The sequence below is a fragment of the Erythrolamprus reginae genome, chromosome 1 (genome assembly GCF_031021105.1).
Source record: "Erythrolamprus reginae isolate rEryReg1 chromosome 1, rEryReg1.hap1, whole genome shotgun sequence".
NCBI classification, from domain to species: domain Eukaryota; kingdom Metazoa; phylum Chordata; class Lepidosauria; order Squamata; family Dipsadidae; genus Erythrolamprus; species Erythrolamprus reginae.
Window position 1 is genome coordinate 157920615 of NC_091950.1, and position 17643 is coordinate 157938257.

At 38.7% G+C, this 17643-nt stretch overlaps 1 protein-coding gene across 2 annotated transcripts in view; it reads right to left on the reverse strand.

Annotated features, from left to right (window-relative positions):
* SEMA5B (semaphorin 5B) overlaps positions 1-17643 on the reverse strand; it is a 622390-nt gene that overhangs the window by 38202 nt on the left and 566545 nt on the right. For both annotated transcript variants that reach the window (XM_070730236.1, XM_070730229.1), the window contains 4 exons: positions 16552-16733; positions 9464-9607; positions 6885-7032; positions 3431-3656 (listed from right to left, as the gene is read on the reverse strand). In XM_070730236.1, the coding sequence (XP_070586337.1) occupies positions 3431-3656; positions 6885-7032; positions 9464-9607; positions 16552-16733 (700 nt within the window). The remainder of the gene's footprint in view (positions 1-3430; positions 3657-6884; positions 7033-9463; positions 9608-16551; positions 16734-17643) is intronic.

A 17643-nucleotide genomic window follows, 5' to 3' on the forward strand; every position in this document is an offset into this window, starting at 1 on the left:
GGTCTCTGACTCAGGCAGCACAAATTTCTGCCCAGGTTGTAATCTGCTCTTGCACAAATGGGCAGAATGAAGTCAGTAATAATATTGTGGCCACATTTTATGGAAACTGACCTACAAAGGCCATCAGAAATTACGAGCTGTTAACCGTTATAATAAATTAAAATAAGTTGTTAAATAATTCATGATATAGCTCATTAGATATTGATAGATCAGCTACTTTAATTTTGAAACAAATCTTCCATTTCCTCTTCCTGAAGTATGTCATAGATCAAATTCAGCTTGGTCTTCTTAACTAAGATATGTCCACCTTCCTTAGTATTGCATAAAGGATTGTTTTAGTTCTGATTTTCTGCCAATGTCTGGTGCTGAGTAAGCACCAGGGAAAGAATCTCATCTACATTTTTATGCTTTGATAGCACAAAATGATAATAAAGGAATCCCATTCTTCACATTAATGAAGACATCATAAAGAAGGTGGCATGATTCTGGGGGAAAACTAGGAGGAAATTTAAGAGTGTTGGTGGAAAAGATGCATGCATCTACCATCCTGTTCCCAAAATACTCAGCTAGCAGAAATGAGGGGAACGAACAGAAAGCAAACCAATGCTACAATCTTGTGGCAGCCTAATTACACCTATCTTAATTATACAACATTTAAGAAATTCTCCTTATCTTTCAAACAAGTTTCAGCACTATGTAAGTAATATGTAATAGTTCTCTCATTATTCCTCCCCCCCCCAAACTAAAAACTGCAAATTGTAAACTTTCCTTATAATGGAGTTTTCCCAGCTACCTGGCTGCTTTGGAAGCCTTTCTGGTTCTTTCAGCAATATCGTATTATTTTGAGATACAGCAACGAAAACTGTGCGAAATATATCCTACTGAGTATATAAGATACGGATATCTAAGATTTTATGTATCTCCCTTCTGATCCCTAAATTGCCTTTCCCACAACCAAGCTGATTTCTTAATAGAGATTTTCATCATGATCTTGAAATGTCTTTTTTGGTCAGTAGCTGACAACAAAGTCTATCTATTTGCAAATGATTTAATAAATAAACTGGAGACCCCAAGGATACAGTTTACTAGCCTATGTGAACCAGAGACAGAATGCTTCTGCAAAGTATATTAGGACAGTTAATAAATGCTTTGTTGTCTAAATGTCAAAGAAATCCCAATCAGATATAAATTCATAAATGTTTCCCATGGCTTTCTTATAAAATGAAGCCTACCCCCTTTTAAAAAACATATCAAGCCTGCAAACTTGCACGTTATTGCAAATATAGGCTCTGCTCATCAAATAATGAGTGAAAAAGAACTGAATTTTGGTAAGAAGACAAACTAAAGTATTTCTTCTAGTCACACCCAAGGGGGATGTGGACTGGAACTGGCCCATGGCTCACTAGGAACCACTCTGCACAAGTGAGGAAACCCCATCTGCGCATGTGTAAGATCCAGGCAGTGCAAGAAACCATGTGCCGCCCCCAATTTGTGGAAAAACTGCCTTCTGGGAACCGGTCTCTGGGGTGAGACTGAGGTGAGATTACTACTATAGATGATTCTGATTACCATACTTTTGCATGTAACCAGAATGCCACATTTACTGCCAGTTTCTTCTGGGATACCTCACGTAGCATCATTCATTCATTCATTCATTCATTCATTCATTCATTCATTCATTCATTCATTCAGTTTCTATAGCTGCCCAACCCTATTACTGACTCTGGGCAAATACTATTCTAAAATTATTAAAATGTTAAAACAATAAAATACTCACAAAATAAGTAAGTATAAATAATGGCTGGGATGATTAACCAGCTAATCAATTTATATACCTGGAGTGATTCTAGTTGATAAAAGTAATTCTGGAGAATTTTGAGATGGGCACCAGTCAGTGTTCCCTCTAATTTTTTTTTGGGGTGGGCGGAAAAGTATAGTGTCTGAGCGGCAATCCCTTCGGGACTGGGCGGCACAGAAATAATAAACAAACAAACAAACAAACAAACAAATAAAAAACCCACCCTGTTTTGCCTCAGAGAATTTCAAAATAAAATACTGTGCTGTGTGTCTATAACAGTGAGCTCATAATAGGGCAACTCTATCAATATCAAAATGCCACTTAAATAGTTGAGCTAGTTTCAAACTAGATTTTGATTTTCTTTCTCTCTTCCTTACTCCCATTCTTTTTCTTTTTCTTTTCCTTCCTCTCTTTTTTCTATCTGTTTCTCTCTCTTCCTCTCTTCCTCTCTCTCTCCTTCCCTCTCACTCTTTCCCTCTCGGCTTCTGGGCAGGTTTGGAAAACTCTGAGTTGATGATGATTTTTAAGTGAGCGATTGCTCACTGCTCAGCTTAGAGGGAACTATGGCACCAGTAGCGGGTTGCACCCGTATGGCTGGGATTGGGGTTCCGGCAGGGGTGGGCAGCAGGCAGGACGGGGTGGAATGCAGTTCCACCGGCAGAAATTAAGCTGTGTGCCCAGCTCCAGCTGACTATCCTCCCCCTCCCACCTTCTTCCTCCTCCTCGGAAAGCGGCAGGGAGACCAGCACCGGCAGGAATTGCAGGGGGCCCATTTCCTCCCCCCTCTTTTCTCAACAGCTGATCGGCACCCATTCGCCTAGCTACCCAGCCTGAGGCAGGAGGGGACCCAGGAAGGAGAGCACGGGAAATGCAAAGCAAATTGTCACCCCAGAGAGAGACACCAGTGAGGTTGTAAGTCAAGGACTTAACAGTTCACTTGAAAGATGATGATTGTTCAAGTCACTCCCACCTGGTCACATGGCCGGCAAGCCACTCCTACCCAGTCACATGACCATCAAGCCACACCCACAAAATAAGCCACACACACAGTGTGGCAGTAAAAATTTTGGCTGCTCATTACTGGGTTCCGGTAGCAGAAATTGAGGTGTGCTTGCATCTCCATGCCTATGACATGCACGCCCATATGCCCACGTGAGATTTGGTTTCTGCGCATGTGCAGCAAGTGAAATCTTGCATGAGGGCACTCTCACATGTGAGATTTTGTTAATTTCCATGGGGTTTTTGCTTCTGCGCATGCATAGAAGTAAAGAAATCACTGAAAATCAGCAAAATCTCTCATGTGAGAGTATTCTTGCGTGAGATTTCATTTGCTGCGCATGCACAGAAGCTAAATCTCAGATTAACAGGTGAGCGCACCAGTAGCAGCTAGTAAGTGTAACCCCTGCCTGATGGGCACCTTTATAAACATAAAAATTAAAATCCACCCACTGAATCCTGGGAGTTCCATGCATTCTAATTTCCCAGAATTCATCATCTCTACCAGATTGGCTTTGATCTGCTCTTCTACTAGCAGCCCAGATTGGTGCTTATACAACCCACTGTTCCATCCACCCAGGCTTCCACTATCTGAAACAAGGAAGTTGAAGTTGTCTGCCTTCTGGCAAGACCTACAATCCGTGTCGCAAACTGCGGAGCCATCATTGGGGCAAAACCGACTCTCTGTCTTCTTTCTGCCAAACTGTAGGTCATGGGGGTCAGCCAGCTGAGCACGACAGGTGTAACGGAAGCGCTGTTCTTGGCGGGCCCCACTTTGAGTAATATTGGTAGGGGTCCAAGGGGTCCAGGGTGTGCTTCTCCGCACTTCTGGGCAGGCCTCTGGGCTGCAGGTTTTGTATTCCTATAGAAAGCAAGAAAAGGGGGAAAAGGGGGGGGATGAAACCAGAATCTTTAACATTTGGTTGGGGAAATGCAAATTTACCGCTACCCTGGGGTACTCCACAATTTAAGGAGTCATAAGATAAATCTAGAATATTTGATTAAAAATACAGAAATCGTTGAGGCAGAAATGTAAAGCTCAGAAGGCATATAAAACAAGTTATCTTATTGCTCCCAGTGCTTTAATTAATAGAATATAACACTGAGGTGGCAGGCCATAGCTGAATAATATACATTGCTGAGGCACATATACACAAATTTTATAGGCAAGTCCTAGGGTTCACTAAGGTGGTAAAACATTGGGGGGTGTCACTTCACAAACAGATTTTCATGATTGAATGTTATTCTTTGTTAATGCCTCAAAAATTATTCTTTGGATAAAAATATTGCCAAGTCAAATATAGCTTCTCATCTAAAGACACAGAGTCTCAGAGAGGAATAGGCAAAGCAGTTATGTTTTGTTTATTCCTGTAACTAGTTTCTACTCGTAAGATACAAACAAGCGACAAAAAAGCACCTGAAAGCAGGACAAGAGCCAGCAGGATGGAAACTAATCAAAAAAGAAAACCAACATAGAACTAAGAAGAAATTTCCTGACAAAACAATTATTTATTTTTATTTATTTATTAGATTTGTATGCCGCCCCTCTCCGAAGACTCGGGGCGGCTAACAACAATAAAAAAGACAATGTAAACAAATCTAATATTAAAAATAATCTAAAAAACCCCAATTTAAAGAACAATTCATACATACAAGCATACCATGTATAAATTCTATAAGACTAGGGGGAAGGGAAAATTTAAATTCCCCCATGCCTGACGACAGTGGAACAACTTGCTCCAACACTGAAGGTTTTTAATAAGTGATTGAACAACTATTTTTCTGAAATGGTAGTGTCTCAAGGTTTCCCCCTCCCTCCCAAAACTCTATTATTCTGTTAAACAAATTAGAAAAATACAGCAGTCTAATATTATTCTTCAACACACTCCTTCTAGAGCAGGGCTGTCAAACCTTCGGCCCACCCCCATTTTAGCGAAGGGGGAGAAAGTCATGATAAGTTACATGATGACAACGTAATGATATGAGTTTGACACCTCTGTTCTAGAGGATATCTGTTTAACTTCTTATAGCAAAAATAACATTTATATACTTTGAAGACATTCATTTAATCCTCAATAAGACCAGAGTTTCAAATTAACTTTAGGTAACATAGAAACACAGTTGTATCTCAGACTTGTTAAAAAGTAGCAGAACATTCCTTATTATGCTAGACATTGCTTCTGAATATGAGGCATTCAAGTTCTTCTCAAACATATCCTATGACCAATAAATAAACAAATAAATAAATAAACAACTGAAAACTGAGACATCCATGTTAACTCCAGCCACCCCGAGTTTTCGGAGAAGGGCAGCATACAAATCTAAATAATAATAATAATAATAATAATAATAATAATAATAATAATAATAATAATAATTTTATATAGTTCCGTGTAAAATTTATTTATTTATTATTTATTTATTAATCAAATTTGTATTCTCCAGTTATAAAATTGTCACTCTCCAGTTATAACTCCAACACAGCTTTGCTATAAAGCTTAATTAATTGCCATATTTAATAGGTTAAATATTAGCACAAAAACACAACATGTTTTTGAGTAACAGAGAGATTCCCAGTTGAGGGAAGGAAGGAATAAATTGCTAATATTCATTCATTCTTCATTCATTTATTCGTTTATAACAAAGTTTATTAAAACTAGCTCAGTTACTAATTGGGCAGGGGAATTCCCGAATGGTGCACCAGCTCTAAATGGTGAAGTGCAATCATATTGAGATTTTTGAGGAACATATGATGAACTGAAGAGATGATCATGATAAAATCCAAGGAATCGGTTCTTTGGAATCCCACTGGATAAAGAGAAGATGGAAGATTACCCATGTGTGTTTTGAATGGCTGCTCCCCAAAAGGAGATTAATGATTAAGAATAATGTTTTTTTCATGTGTTTGAATGGAATGGGACTAGCCATATTGCTCAGAACCACGGTGAAGATTTTTAAAAGAAACTAACTTCATAAACTTCACCTTCTGATCAATTTTGGAAATTGCTCATTAACTACTTCTGAAGACCTTTGAGATGGCAAGTTTGAAAAGGCTTGTAAATCTGCTTTTCATTCTGAACAAAAGAAATGTTAATCGTAATATTAAGAATTTAATCTGAAATAAATAGCAAAAACCTAAGTACACTTTTATTCCAGTGGCCTAAGGGTCTTTTATTCCTGGTCTAAGGGTCCAGATAAAATATGAATATTAAAATTTATATACCGTAATAAGATTTTGGAATTAATGATAAAGCATAAACAGCTTCTCACGGGAAATAGATTTTGTTTTGATTTTTACATAACATAAAATAATCAAAGAAATTAATGATTTCAAAAACTAGATCCTAGAAGGGACTAAGGAGGAAAGATATATAGACCTGCCAGATGATGCAAAGTATAATGACATTGAAAATACTGAAGGAGACTTTTGAAGAATGGAATCGGAAAATAGAAGCCATAATATCAACAATATTAGTAATGGTGTCTGTTTCTGTGTATAGACTATGATGTTATTGAAGAAATGTCAAGTCCTGAAGCACCCTGATCCAGAAGCTTCATATTGAATCTCTCTCTACCTTCCAAACATTGACTGGAAAAGACCAAGGAGAAAGGAGGAGAACCACTGCAACACCAGACTTTCCATTGCTAGATTCCTAGCTGGTCTTAAAGATACTATTATCAATGGTATCAAAAGCTGCCTATTTTTATCCTGGCTTTACAGGGCTCATCAAGCAAGTGTGATCAAGTGTGTCTTTTTTTTTTTTGCTGCAGCCTGAAATCCAATTGCAATGGGTCCAGATAATTTGTTTCCTCTAGGACACTCTGGAACTCAATGACCTTACTGAGAAAGGGAAAGAAATTGGATGAAAAATTATCTAGAACCATTGAAGAAACGACACATCACTGTCTCCTTCAAAGTAACAGAAGCACCCTCTATCTTGCATCCAATTGCATATTGTTTCTTGAGATGCTTATTTTTATGTTATTTTTTCTCCTGTAGCAAGTCTCGGAGGAAGCTGTTACGGGAATGTTGAAGAGAGGCAAAGTCATCCAACAAAGCAATATCAAACTGTTTAACTAGAAAACCTACCACAGCACAGCCTGGGCAAGAGTTTCCATTTTCACAGGACCTCTGCCTGGAGTGCATGCCTCCACCGCAGTTTGCGCTACATTTATTCCAAGGGCCCCACGAAGACCAGAAGATTGGTAATGGGCATGGACTGTTCTCATTGCAGAATCTGAATGCAAATAAAAATGGGAAGGAGAATGGAAGAAGACACAATCAGTGTTCTAGATCTCCCCAAGCATAAGGAAAAGTTGGAAATGATTCCTCAGATCTATTTGTACCATCAAGAAGCTAATCTTAATCTGAGTACAAATGCAACAGCACCAAAAGATATGGGACACATAGGTTACCAAGTTTAAATCACTGGAATCAGTAAATTTCCAACTAATTTTGGCTAATCTGATTGAATTGGAATAAAAGATGATTTCCTTAATCCAAATACAACTCTCTTTCAATAATATCACGCTTAAAATAGTTGAAGCTGAGAGTATTTTTCAGTAGTTGGGGAATGGGTAACATAGGGTTTACCAGTTTGTATTGTTAGACCATTTTGGGTTTTGCTTTGATTCAACATTAATATTATAATTATTATTTAATTGCAATTTGAAACAACATTGGTATAACATGCTGGGATCCAACTTTACTGTCAGGTTTCTTGTGCTTCCTTCAGGGTTTCCAGATATTAGAAATAAGATGTGCATATACTTAATAAAAATACATTTTATTGCTATACTATTTTTATTCATTCATTGCCTGGTTATAAAGTAGAGCAGTTGTTTCAATCTGTGGTCCACGGACCCTGAGTCATTTTGATTGTTTCAATATGATACATTCTAATTCAAATTAATTACCTAGTTCCTTAATAGAAATAGATCACTAAGTTCAAGGAAATTGGTGAAGCAAACAAGAAAACCATTGTTTTCCTTAGTCACAAGTTAACTCATAAACAAGTCGAGAATGATGGAGTAAATGAATTTTACATTCTGAAATCCTAAAGATGCTTATGCTGATTATCTTTAATCAAGAAAACAGTACATGGGTCTTGTAAATCTGTGTTTTCAGGGATTACTGGCAAATATTTTAAAATCTTGGGATTTCAGCAACAAAGTATGTAGGAAAAATACAAGTCAATTATGGTCTTAACCATAATTCTGTTATGGACTCGCTGCATATTCTCTTTATTTTGGAGTATACTACTCCCAGATCTAAATCATACACAAACCCATTTACTGTAATATCATTTCTATGGTTAATCGTATTTTTATAAGAAAAAAAAAACATTTCCCCACAAATAGCGACAGCCTGCATTTAAAATAAGCTTCCTGAACATGCAATGCGGGCAATGTATCTTTCTGTAAAAACAGTGGTTGCTTTTATGGCAACTCCTAGATATTATCTTTTTGAGTAATTAATTACTAGAAGCCACCAAGGCTGTACAACACAAGACCATATTATATTACTATTTTCTCCTAAGAATTCTCTTGGTCAGACTTTGGCTCAGCCAGGCCTACCTCTAATAAGGTATAATTTAATTTAATTGAATTACTTAGATTTATAAACCGCCCTTCTCCAAAAGGACTCAGCGTGGTGAGTTGGGGGTAAAGTTGTGGGTGCCTCCAACACTGGAGGTTTTAAAGAAGAGATTGGATTACCATTTGTCTGAAATGGTATGGTTTCCTGTTTGAGCAGGGAGTTGGAGTAAAAGACTCCAAGGTCCCTTCCGACTATGCTATTCTGTTATTCTATTCTTTCCCAAGCTCCATGCCTTTTTTACATATTCAACATCCTATAATGCCTTAGCATGTTGAATCCCTGATAGGTTAGATGTTTGGGGAGGTGAGGGTTCTGGAGGATTTGAGAAAGGGACAACTTTTAGAGAGTATTCCAGTGCCAACGCCCCAATTTATAACATTCCTCACACATCGCTCTTTGAATTGGCAACCTTCATTTATTACTGGAGAGAAATATCCCTCTTGCTTAAGCACTAAGTGGCCTTAGGATAGATATTAGGATCTGTTCAAAGGTATATTATGCCGGAGTGGAATTTGATGTAGACTTTGCCTTCCTGAATCAGCAATTTTGACAACGTAACAGTGATGCACATGCTTCCCAGCATGAGTTTGATTTTAATTAATCACAATTCCAAAGTTTTGTATATTTCTAGCCTTCATTTCCACCCTGAGTTCTGCAAGACAGATTACAATCTAGGAACCAAATAATAAAAAGATCAATTAAAAAAAACACAGTAAGAATTAAATCACATAAAACAAATGAAATGACTGAAAACAATAACAACAGTAAAAGACAATTGTAAAATCATTCAGAAAAGGTTTGGAGAAACAATATAATTTCTATTAGAAGTAAAAATAAAAAATAGGTGCTAAATAAGGGTGCTGGGATAGTTCTATTGACAGTTGCCAGCTCCCCAGCCTCCTTGGTAGGGGCCACGGATGAGATGCTTCTGAGCATTATGACCACAAATGGGCAAGTTTAGACTAGAAAAATCAGCTATGTAGTGCCACATAGTGTCCACCTCTTTCCAAAGAAAACAGAGCTGTGGTTTAAAGTTTGACAGAAGTTTAGGGATGGAGAACATCTCTCACCGCTCCTCTCTGCTTTGTCCGACACAGACCCTGCCTCCGTATCGCGGAGCAGGGTTGCTGCATGACCTCTGACGGACCTGAAAGCCAATCCCACAGGAAGTGCTGCAGGGGGCCCAGGACGACCATGGGGTCCAAGCTCCATTCCTGACAGAAGGAGGAGAAAGGAGGAGAGATAAAACATGGCATCCAAGTTAAGGTTTTTGTTCAGTCTTATGATAAGCTCAACCCCACTGGCTATGAGGTACCAGCAGGTGTGTAGAGCTGACTAGATTTATTAAAAATGTATTGATAGAATTAAATACCCCCAGCTATAAAATTTATAATTATAAGGATAATTCAAAAGTAGTAATTTCATTGTGAGCAGATTTATCCCTAGATAAATTACAACACAAATACATTTAAATTATATAAACCAAATTCCTCATACATTCCTCATTGTTCATAAATTTATTCGCTGGCTTTAACTTTTCATATTTGTGAACTTTGTGACAACATTTTATGGCATTGCAGAAAAAGAAGAGGGAGAACAAGGTTGATAAGGGAGGATTAAAGTTAGCCTGGCTTTGGAAGTTTGATTTCTTACCAATTACGTGTTTTAGGTAACAAAGCAGTGACTCTGCAACATTTGAACAACTAGAATCAGTTATGAACTTTTTAAAAGATAAAGATAAAAACTATAAAAATTACTGTCTAAAAATTAGAACATTGTCATTTGCAGCATGGCTCTTTTAATGTTCTTATGTTAACAATGTTCTCCATACAGATGAACAGTGGACATTTGTTTACACATATTTTTAATGTACTGTATATTTTAAAAGATTCCGATAATATCTCTAAGAACTTGCATTGGTTAAAAAACAAACCACAATGGTTAAACATAAATTATAGGTTTTATGGCCCTTTTTTTGCTACTATTGTTTTTATATATCTTATTGACATTTCTATTAATGTTTCGCTTTAGGTAATCTTTATATTCCATGTATGTTTATGAATGGTGGGATAACATAGAAACAAATAGAATATGTGTATACTTGAATCTTCTAAATAACCTTTGCTAGTGTGATTTTTCAATAAGGTTTTTTAAATGTTCATAACATGTGTTAATATTAACATATGTTAATATTAAGGTCCAGATAATGAAGTGAAGAATCACTCCAATATTTGCACCAACTTCTTTGAGAAAGATTCAGGTTGTACTTCCTATTCTTCAAACAGATACGTTGTTTTCTTAATCCCAATAGAAAATACATTTCAGGAACAAACTTGTATCCTCTCCATGAAAAAATCATGAAATAGAACTTGACACGGTTCTTCTATCATTCCAACATTCCTGTTTTCTCTACCTTGGAAGATGAGGTCAATTTTTTTTTAAAGTTTGCTCTCAAGTCTTTTTCACAAACTATATACCTTTTTGGATTTCTGAACGTTTATGTGGAAAATAGATGCAGCTGAAGAGTCTGGAAACTAAAAAGTAGCTGGTAGTTCAGCTGTTGTAGCAGGAATATTAGAATTAAAACTTGACCTTTGTCTACACTTATCCAATTTGTTCTCTTATTTTCTCTTGGGAATGAGCATGACTTTAGATCAGTAGTATTTTATTTCTCTTTCATTGGAGGGCATGACATTTTTGCAATTAAGCAACTAGGAAAAAACTGAACATCAAAAAATGTTTTGATAAAATGGAACAAAAAATGAATAAATGCTTACTACATTCAAACTGATACAGGAAAAACACAAACAACAAAACCATCAAAATACAAATCAAAATCATACACAAAATTTAAAGCTATTAGCTAATTCCGTGTCCCTGTGTCAATATAACCATATGTAAATAATTCAACCATTTGTCAAACATACTATATGTTTGGAATAGCAGTCAGAATACAAAGTTTTATATGTTCAGACTTCTTGTTTAAATATTCTGATCTTCAAAGACTGAGGCTTGATTTACATTCACTTCTCAATAAGGTTTTTATTATCACAGTGTCATTTTCGATAGAAATCTTAGATTTGTTAGTAAAACCTCTCCTTTAAATATTCTAACAAAAGAATCATATTGCATACGAAGCCAGTTAAAATGGAAAATTGTAGACCTGTGATGAATATAAGATGATCATATAGCTGTATTTCCTAACAGGTACTAAATGTTTACATTCAGTACATTTTTCATCTATTTCCTACAGACGAATCTTATGGTGTTCTAACTTAACTGATCAACAATGCTGGCAAGAAATAAATTATTATACCAAGTTTCTTATATCTCTTGCAGAGAAAATGATGTTCCACATGGTGGAGTTGTAACAGCTGTATAAACTACTTTTAAAAAACCAACAACCAGGGAGGTTCTAAAAAATCTAATCAAACTTTTATTTTTTTAATCTTGTGTCATCCTGGAGTGAGAGAAGACAGATATTCATATCCCAGGTGAGTCACAAACTCAGTGGGAGATTTTGAGAAATCTTTTCAGTACCAGGTTCTGTTCAGAAAATCAGAATAATTATCTATCACACCATTTTCATAAGCACAAAACACACCTTTGCATATTAAGTCTAAGTAACTAATAAAGTTCTATCGCCTCAGTTGGTAATTTTATTCCAAATACTAATGTTTTCTAGCAAAGAGATGGAAAACCATTCCTTTCCAGTGAGATTCAAAGAGCCTGCTCTTAAGTCAGCCAAGCGAAAACTGGCTGAATAGATTCTACAGAGGAACTAATCTAGGTTGAAATATGTAGAAACATTCTCCACAAGAAACATCCACATTACGCAGGAATTTTCCATGTCTCCACTAGGTTATTTTGTCAAAGGTATGTATAGCATCCTAAAGAAAGATGAATTAAACTCCTTCAAGTGTGACAGCTTGGACTGCCAAGCACCCAACGTAGCATATGAAGTGTATTTGTCTTGTTATAATGATACTAAACAGATTTTTTTTATCAATAACTACCTGAAGAGTGCATAGACATTAGAAGAGAGGTGTAAATGCACAGTTACAGATACATCAACTTACTGTATGCATTTATTTATGCATTGGTATGCATGCCTTCATCTCTAAAATATATCATTTGATCAGCTGATAACATATACATGTCAGGAACACATAATACTAGAAGAATAGCTTTCAGGTAACTTCACAGAATTAAATCTTAATCTCTGTTACCTAGGACAGGGGTAGGCAAAGTTGGCTCTTCTGTGACTTGCGGACTTCAATGCTCAGAATCAGGGCCACCATCAGGAATTTTGGGGCCCCATACAGCCTAAGTGTCTGGACCCCCCCCCCCCCCGCCATTTTAAAACTATTTTAAGTTGCCAAGCCACTCCATCCCCCGGGGATCATTTCCCGCTTCACGCCAAGCGAGGCGGTCCCATAGGCCAGTGTTTCCCAACCTTGGCAACTTGAAGATATCTGGACTTTAACTCCCAGAATGCTGGCTGGGGAATTCTGGGAGTTGAAGTCCAGATATCTTCAAGTTGTCAAGATTGGGAAGCACTGCCATAGGCTATTTCAGGAACTGGGTTAAGCCAATTGTGTGGACTCGTCCAGGAGAAAGAAAGAAGCGGGAGTGACAAGGGAAAGAAAGATCCTGGCATCGGTCAGGCGGAGCGAGGCTTATTTATGGCTCCTTGGCACTTCTCCCTTCTTGTTGACAAAACCATGTGCTTTCTAGCGAGGGGAGAGGGGAGGGGGATCCCACACCCGGCAGCCACCGGCAAGGAGCTGGAAAGGACGAGGGGAGAGAAAAAGCAGGGTACCAGCAGTCAGGCAGGTGTCTTGAGGGGGCACTCCCATCTGGAAGGAAGGGAAGAAAAGCAAGGGCGAGCTATGAAGGAAGGAAGGAAGGAAAGAAGGAAGGAATGGTAAAAGGGGCGATCAAGAGAGGAATGGGTGAATGAATGGACGGAGGGTGGGAAGGAAGGAAGGAAAGAGGGAAGGGACAGGAACAGAGGAAGGGTGCAAAGGAAGCAAGGAAAGGTGTGAAAGGGGAGAGTAAGAGAGGAAGGAGTGAAAGAAGGGAGTGAGGGAGGAAAGAAGGGAGACAGGAGAAGGAAAGCAAGAAATGGAGGGAGGGAAGGAAAGAAAGAAAGAAAGAAAGAAAGGGGGAAGGGACAGGAACAGAGGAAGGAAGGAAGGAAACTTATGAAAGGGTAGAGTAAGAGAGGAAGGACTGAAGGAAGGGAGGGAGGGAAGAAGGTAGGAAGGAGAAAGAAAAGAAGAAATAGAGGAAGGGAAGGTAAAAGAGAGAAAGAAAGAGAAAGAAAGAAAGAGAATGAAAGAGAAATAAAAAGGGAGAGGGGGAATGAAAGAAATGGAAGGAGGGAAGGAAGAAGAGAAAGAAAGAGGAAGAAAGAAAGCAAGAGAAAGAAAAAAGAATGAAAGAGCAAGAGAGAAAGAGAGAAAGAAAGAAAAAGAAACGAAAGAAAGAAAGAAAGAAAGAGGAAAGAAAGAGAATGAAAGAGAAATAAAAAGAGAGGGGGAATGAAAGAAATGGAAAGAGGGAAGGAAGGAGAGAAAGCAAGAGAAAGAAAGAAAGCAAGATAAAGAAAAAAGAATGAAAGAGCAAGAGAGAAATAGAGAAAGAAAGAAAAAGAAACTAAAGAAATTGTGATTTTGACTATGCCGGCTCCTTCCCTCCCCCGCTCAGCAAGAGGGAAGCGCCCGAGGTGCCGGGTTCTTCCCTTTCTCCCTCGCCCACATCCTTGCCGCGGTGACTCACCAGGAGAAGGCTGGAGACCCACGCGGCTCCTCGGGGGGCCTTGCGGAAGGCGGCGGCGGAAGCCCCCATGGCCGGCGCTGGGTGCGAGGAAGGATGCTTTCTGCGTGGGCGGAGGCCGAGAGCTGAGAAGGGCGCGCCTTGCCCACCCTCGCCGGAAGAGCTGCCCATCTAGCAGTCCCGCTGCCCCATTGCCCGGCAGGGGATGATGGGCAAGGGACGCCTCAGGGAAGGAGGGCAGGGCGGGAAGGGAAGGAGGGGGCTGGTGGGGGTTTAGGAAAGGGGAGTCCACCGGGCACAAGGGAACGCTGGTCGCGCGGGGCTCCGAGGCCAGCCTTGCAGCTCCTTGGCGGGAGGAGCCGAAAGCCACTGGGAGAGGACTGGGCTCAGCAGGAGAAGCGCCCCCCCCCATTATTCAATTTCCCCGGGCCCGTGACGCCACTCCCAGTAGTACCGGTCTATCGGCGGCCCTGCTCAGAATTCCTAAGCCAATCATGCTAGCTCACGAATTCTGGGAGTTGAAGTCCACATGTCATAGAAGAGCCAACTTTGACTACCCATGACCTAGGCGAATAGAATAAATGTGTTTGAACTGCTGCTTCAGTACTAAAACACCTTACCAGTGATACTGAAAAAAAATTGACCAGTCTTTTTTTTCATTAATAACCTCACACCATTCTACAGTATAACATCCATATCGTTTACTCTCTCAAAGATGTAGTCTCAGATTTTGAAAAGTTAATCTTCCAAGTTTCAAATTTCATGTCTTTCCTGTTTCTGTTTTTTTAAAAAAAAAACCAAGCTCATTACTTTTGTTTTCATATTGAGGTAGTGCTAGAACTCACACAGTTAATGGAGCTAATGTATATTCTTTATCAAAGACATTGGAACCAGGTCAGATATTGAGGGGTTGGGATTTAATGAAGAAAGCCTGCTGAAAAAGATAGCCATACTGAGACATAAGTGACACAGGAGGAATAATGGACTGGGAAAATGGAAGGTGATTCAACTGATAGGTTGTGACCAACTTTAGGAGGTAGTTTCTTAAGCCAAAGAGCCAGTGTTGCCCAGAGACATTTCCATGGCCATAGTATAACATCATGACACAGCAATGCAAACTATGGTGAAACATGGAATGCTATTGCTTTCCCATATACAGTACTTATAATGTGGTACCTATTTATCTATTTGCATTTGCATTCTTTCAAATTGATATGTTAGCAGGAGCTAACAAGTGACGGGAGCTCATTCTTTTTCACAGCGTTCAGATCTTGAATTTTAATGGTCTAAGATTCAGCAACTTAACCACTGAGCCACTAAGTCCCTCTAGTTATGAGTCAATCAATATAAATTAATCAAATGCAATTGTGGGCTAAGCTCAACATAACCACAATGTCTCTTAACAAAATATCTTGTACACTTTGCCAAGATCAAAATGCCTTTGTGTGTTGAGATAATAATTGTTTAATTTGAGATGGGACTACTGCCCTAATGGAGTCCATTAACCTTTCACCCTGCCACCATTTTTCCTATGGAAAATGTCCCTATCTTGGATGATGACGGTTCCAAATAGTATAGAAAATAATTCTGCAGCCAAGTACAATGGGGAAACCAGAGTTTGGTGTAGGAATCCCAATGCTAGCATCTCACATAGCACAGTTGAAAAAAGACTTTTAAAAAAATAGTGCTAAATTTAATGGCCTATTTTTACATGGCAGCTCATTTATTTGCATGAAACCATTTGGAAATATCAATGATACAGTGGTCAAACTATCCAGTGTTAATAAGTCAGGAATATGGTGTACATTGTCCTACTTTACGGCTATCCCAGTGGTTTGGAATAACCTTTTCCTCCTCCAAATTCTTCACTCACTAAGAATTCTGCCTTTAAGTAGATGAGATTGGAAATTCCGAGGGTGATTGTGGTGATGGAGAACACAATCAGGTATTGTCATTATTCCAGAGTCTTAAATGTGCATACTTAGAAAATATTTGAATATCTATTGCAAAGATACTGGGATATATTCACATGACATGGGGAAAAGCCTGCTTGGTAACAAGATCTGATATTACATCAGGAAAACAGATACAGCTAATTTTGATTTTTTTAAATGTACTGATTAATTTCCATGAGGCAGATTTAGCTCAGTGTTCTAATGTAATCTACTGAAAAGGGTTCAAATTCCAAAATAATCTATCAGCTCTACTATTTGTTATAATAAATATTTAGTGGCCTAGTATATTTTTCTGTAGACAGGTTAAAGGTCTATAAGCATGTTGGATCAAGATGTAATATGGTGGAAAATTCATAATACTGTATGTTGAAAGGAACAGTTCCGTCCTTCTGGTGACTCGAGAGACAAACATGCTGAAGTACCTTGAGCAATTTGCAATTTCTATCCTGGGTCCTTCACAGTCACGTCCACCACACCGTGGCTGAGGGCTGTTACACAACCGTGATCTGCACATGCAGGAACCTGTGCTATCTCCATCTGAGTGTTCACATGGTTGCCACGGAGACCAGGTCCCCAACTGCCCATGCACCATCAAATTTTTCACCTAATTAAAAGAAAGAAAAATTAGTATGGTGAGTCTACACAGTGCATAAGCTGCTCTAAGAGCAAATGCGGTTAAAGCTAGGAAGCTTTCCTCTTCAAACAATACCACGCTTCAGTGCATTCGTGGCTCATGCAAGCAATCAGATATAACCGGAAAACAAAACAAGAACATCCATTATTCTTCACAACTTACAATACAGTCAATGCGTCTTATACATACTGAAGATGGAACCAAAATGAACTTTCCAGCACTGTAGCTTGTGGCGGATTAAATAGCCTGTGCAAATTTTGATCGGAAGTTCTGAACTTGAATTTGTCAAAGTTAAAAATATAGTGACAAGAATCTTCTTCTTTTTTTTACATATTTACAACTTGAGTCCTTTATGTCTGCTATATCAAATTGACCATTGCTTCGATGGCTCCCGAAACGCATCCCTGTGGGATATTGCTTTCATCTTTCCCCAGTACAAAGAAAGACAGGGAAATCCTCCATGGGCTCCTTTCTCTTTTATCCATTTATCTTCTCACTACATACAACAATGATTTCCCCAGAAAGCACAGATGGTGATCAAGACAAACAGTTTGTTGCACTCCTAATCAAATTCAGCCTGTAACCAGTCTGTCTTTTTTTTCTTTATAGACTTTTGATATAAGGAGAGAGAAAAAAGCAGCAATAAAGAGAATACAGGTTACAAAGGAAAGCCATGAAGTCCAGAGTAGCAGTTCTCAAACTGTGGGTCACGACCCCTTTGGGGGTCAAACAAACCTTTCACAGGGGTCCCCTAAGACCAGTGAAGGGCTACCAAACTTTTTACTACCAGACTGTGGGTGTGGCTTATGCAGGATGCCCTGCAATTTCTTTCAACATCTTTCAGTGCAAATTGGGTGCTCTGGGGTGGAGCTCCATTTTT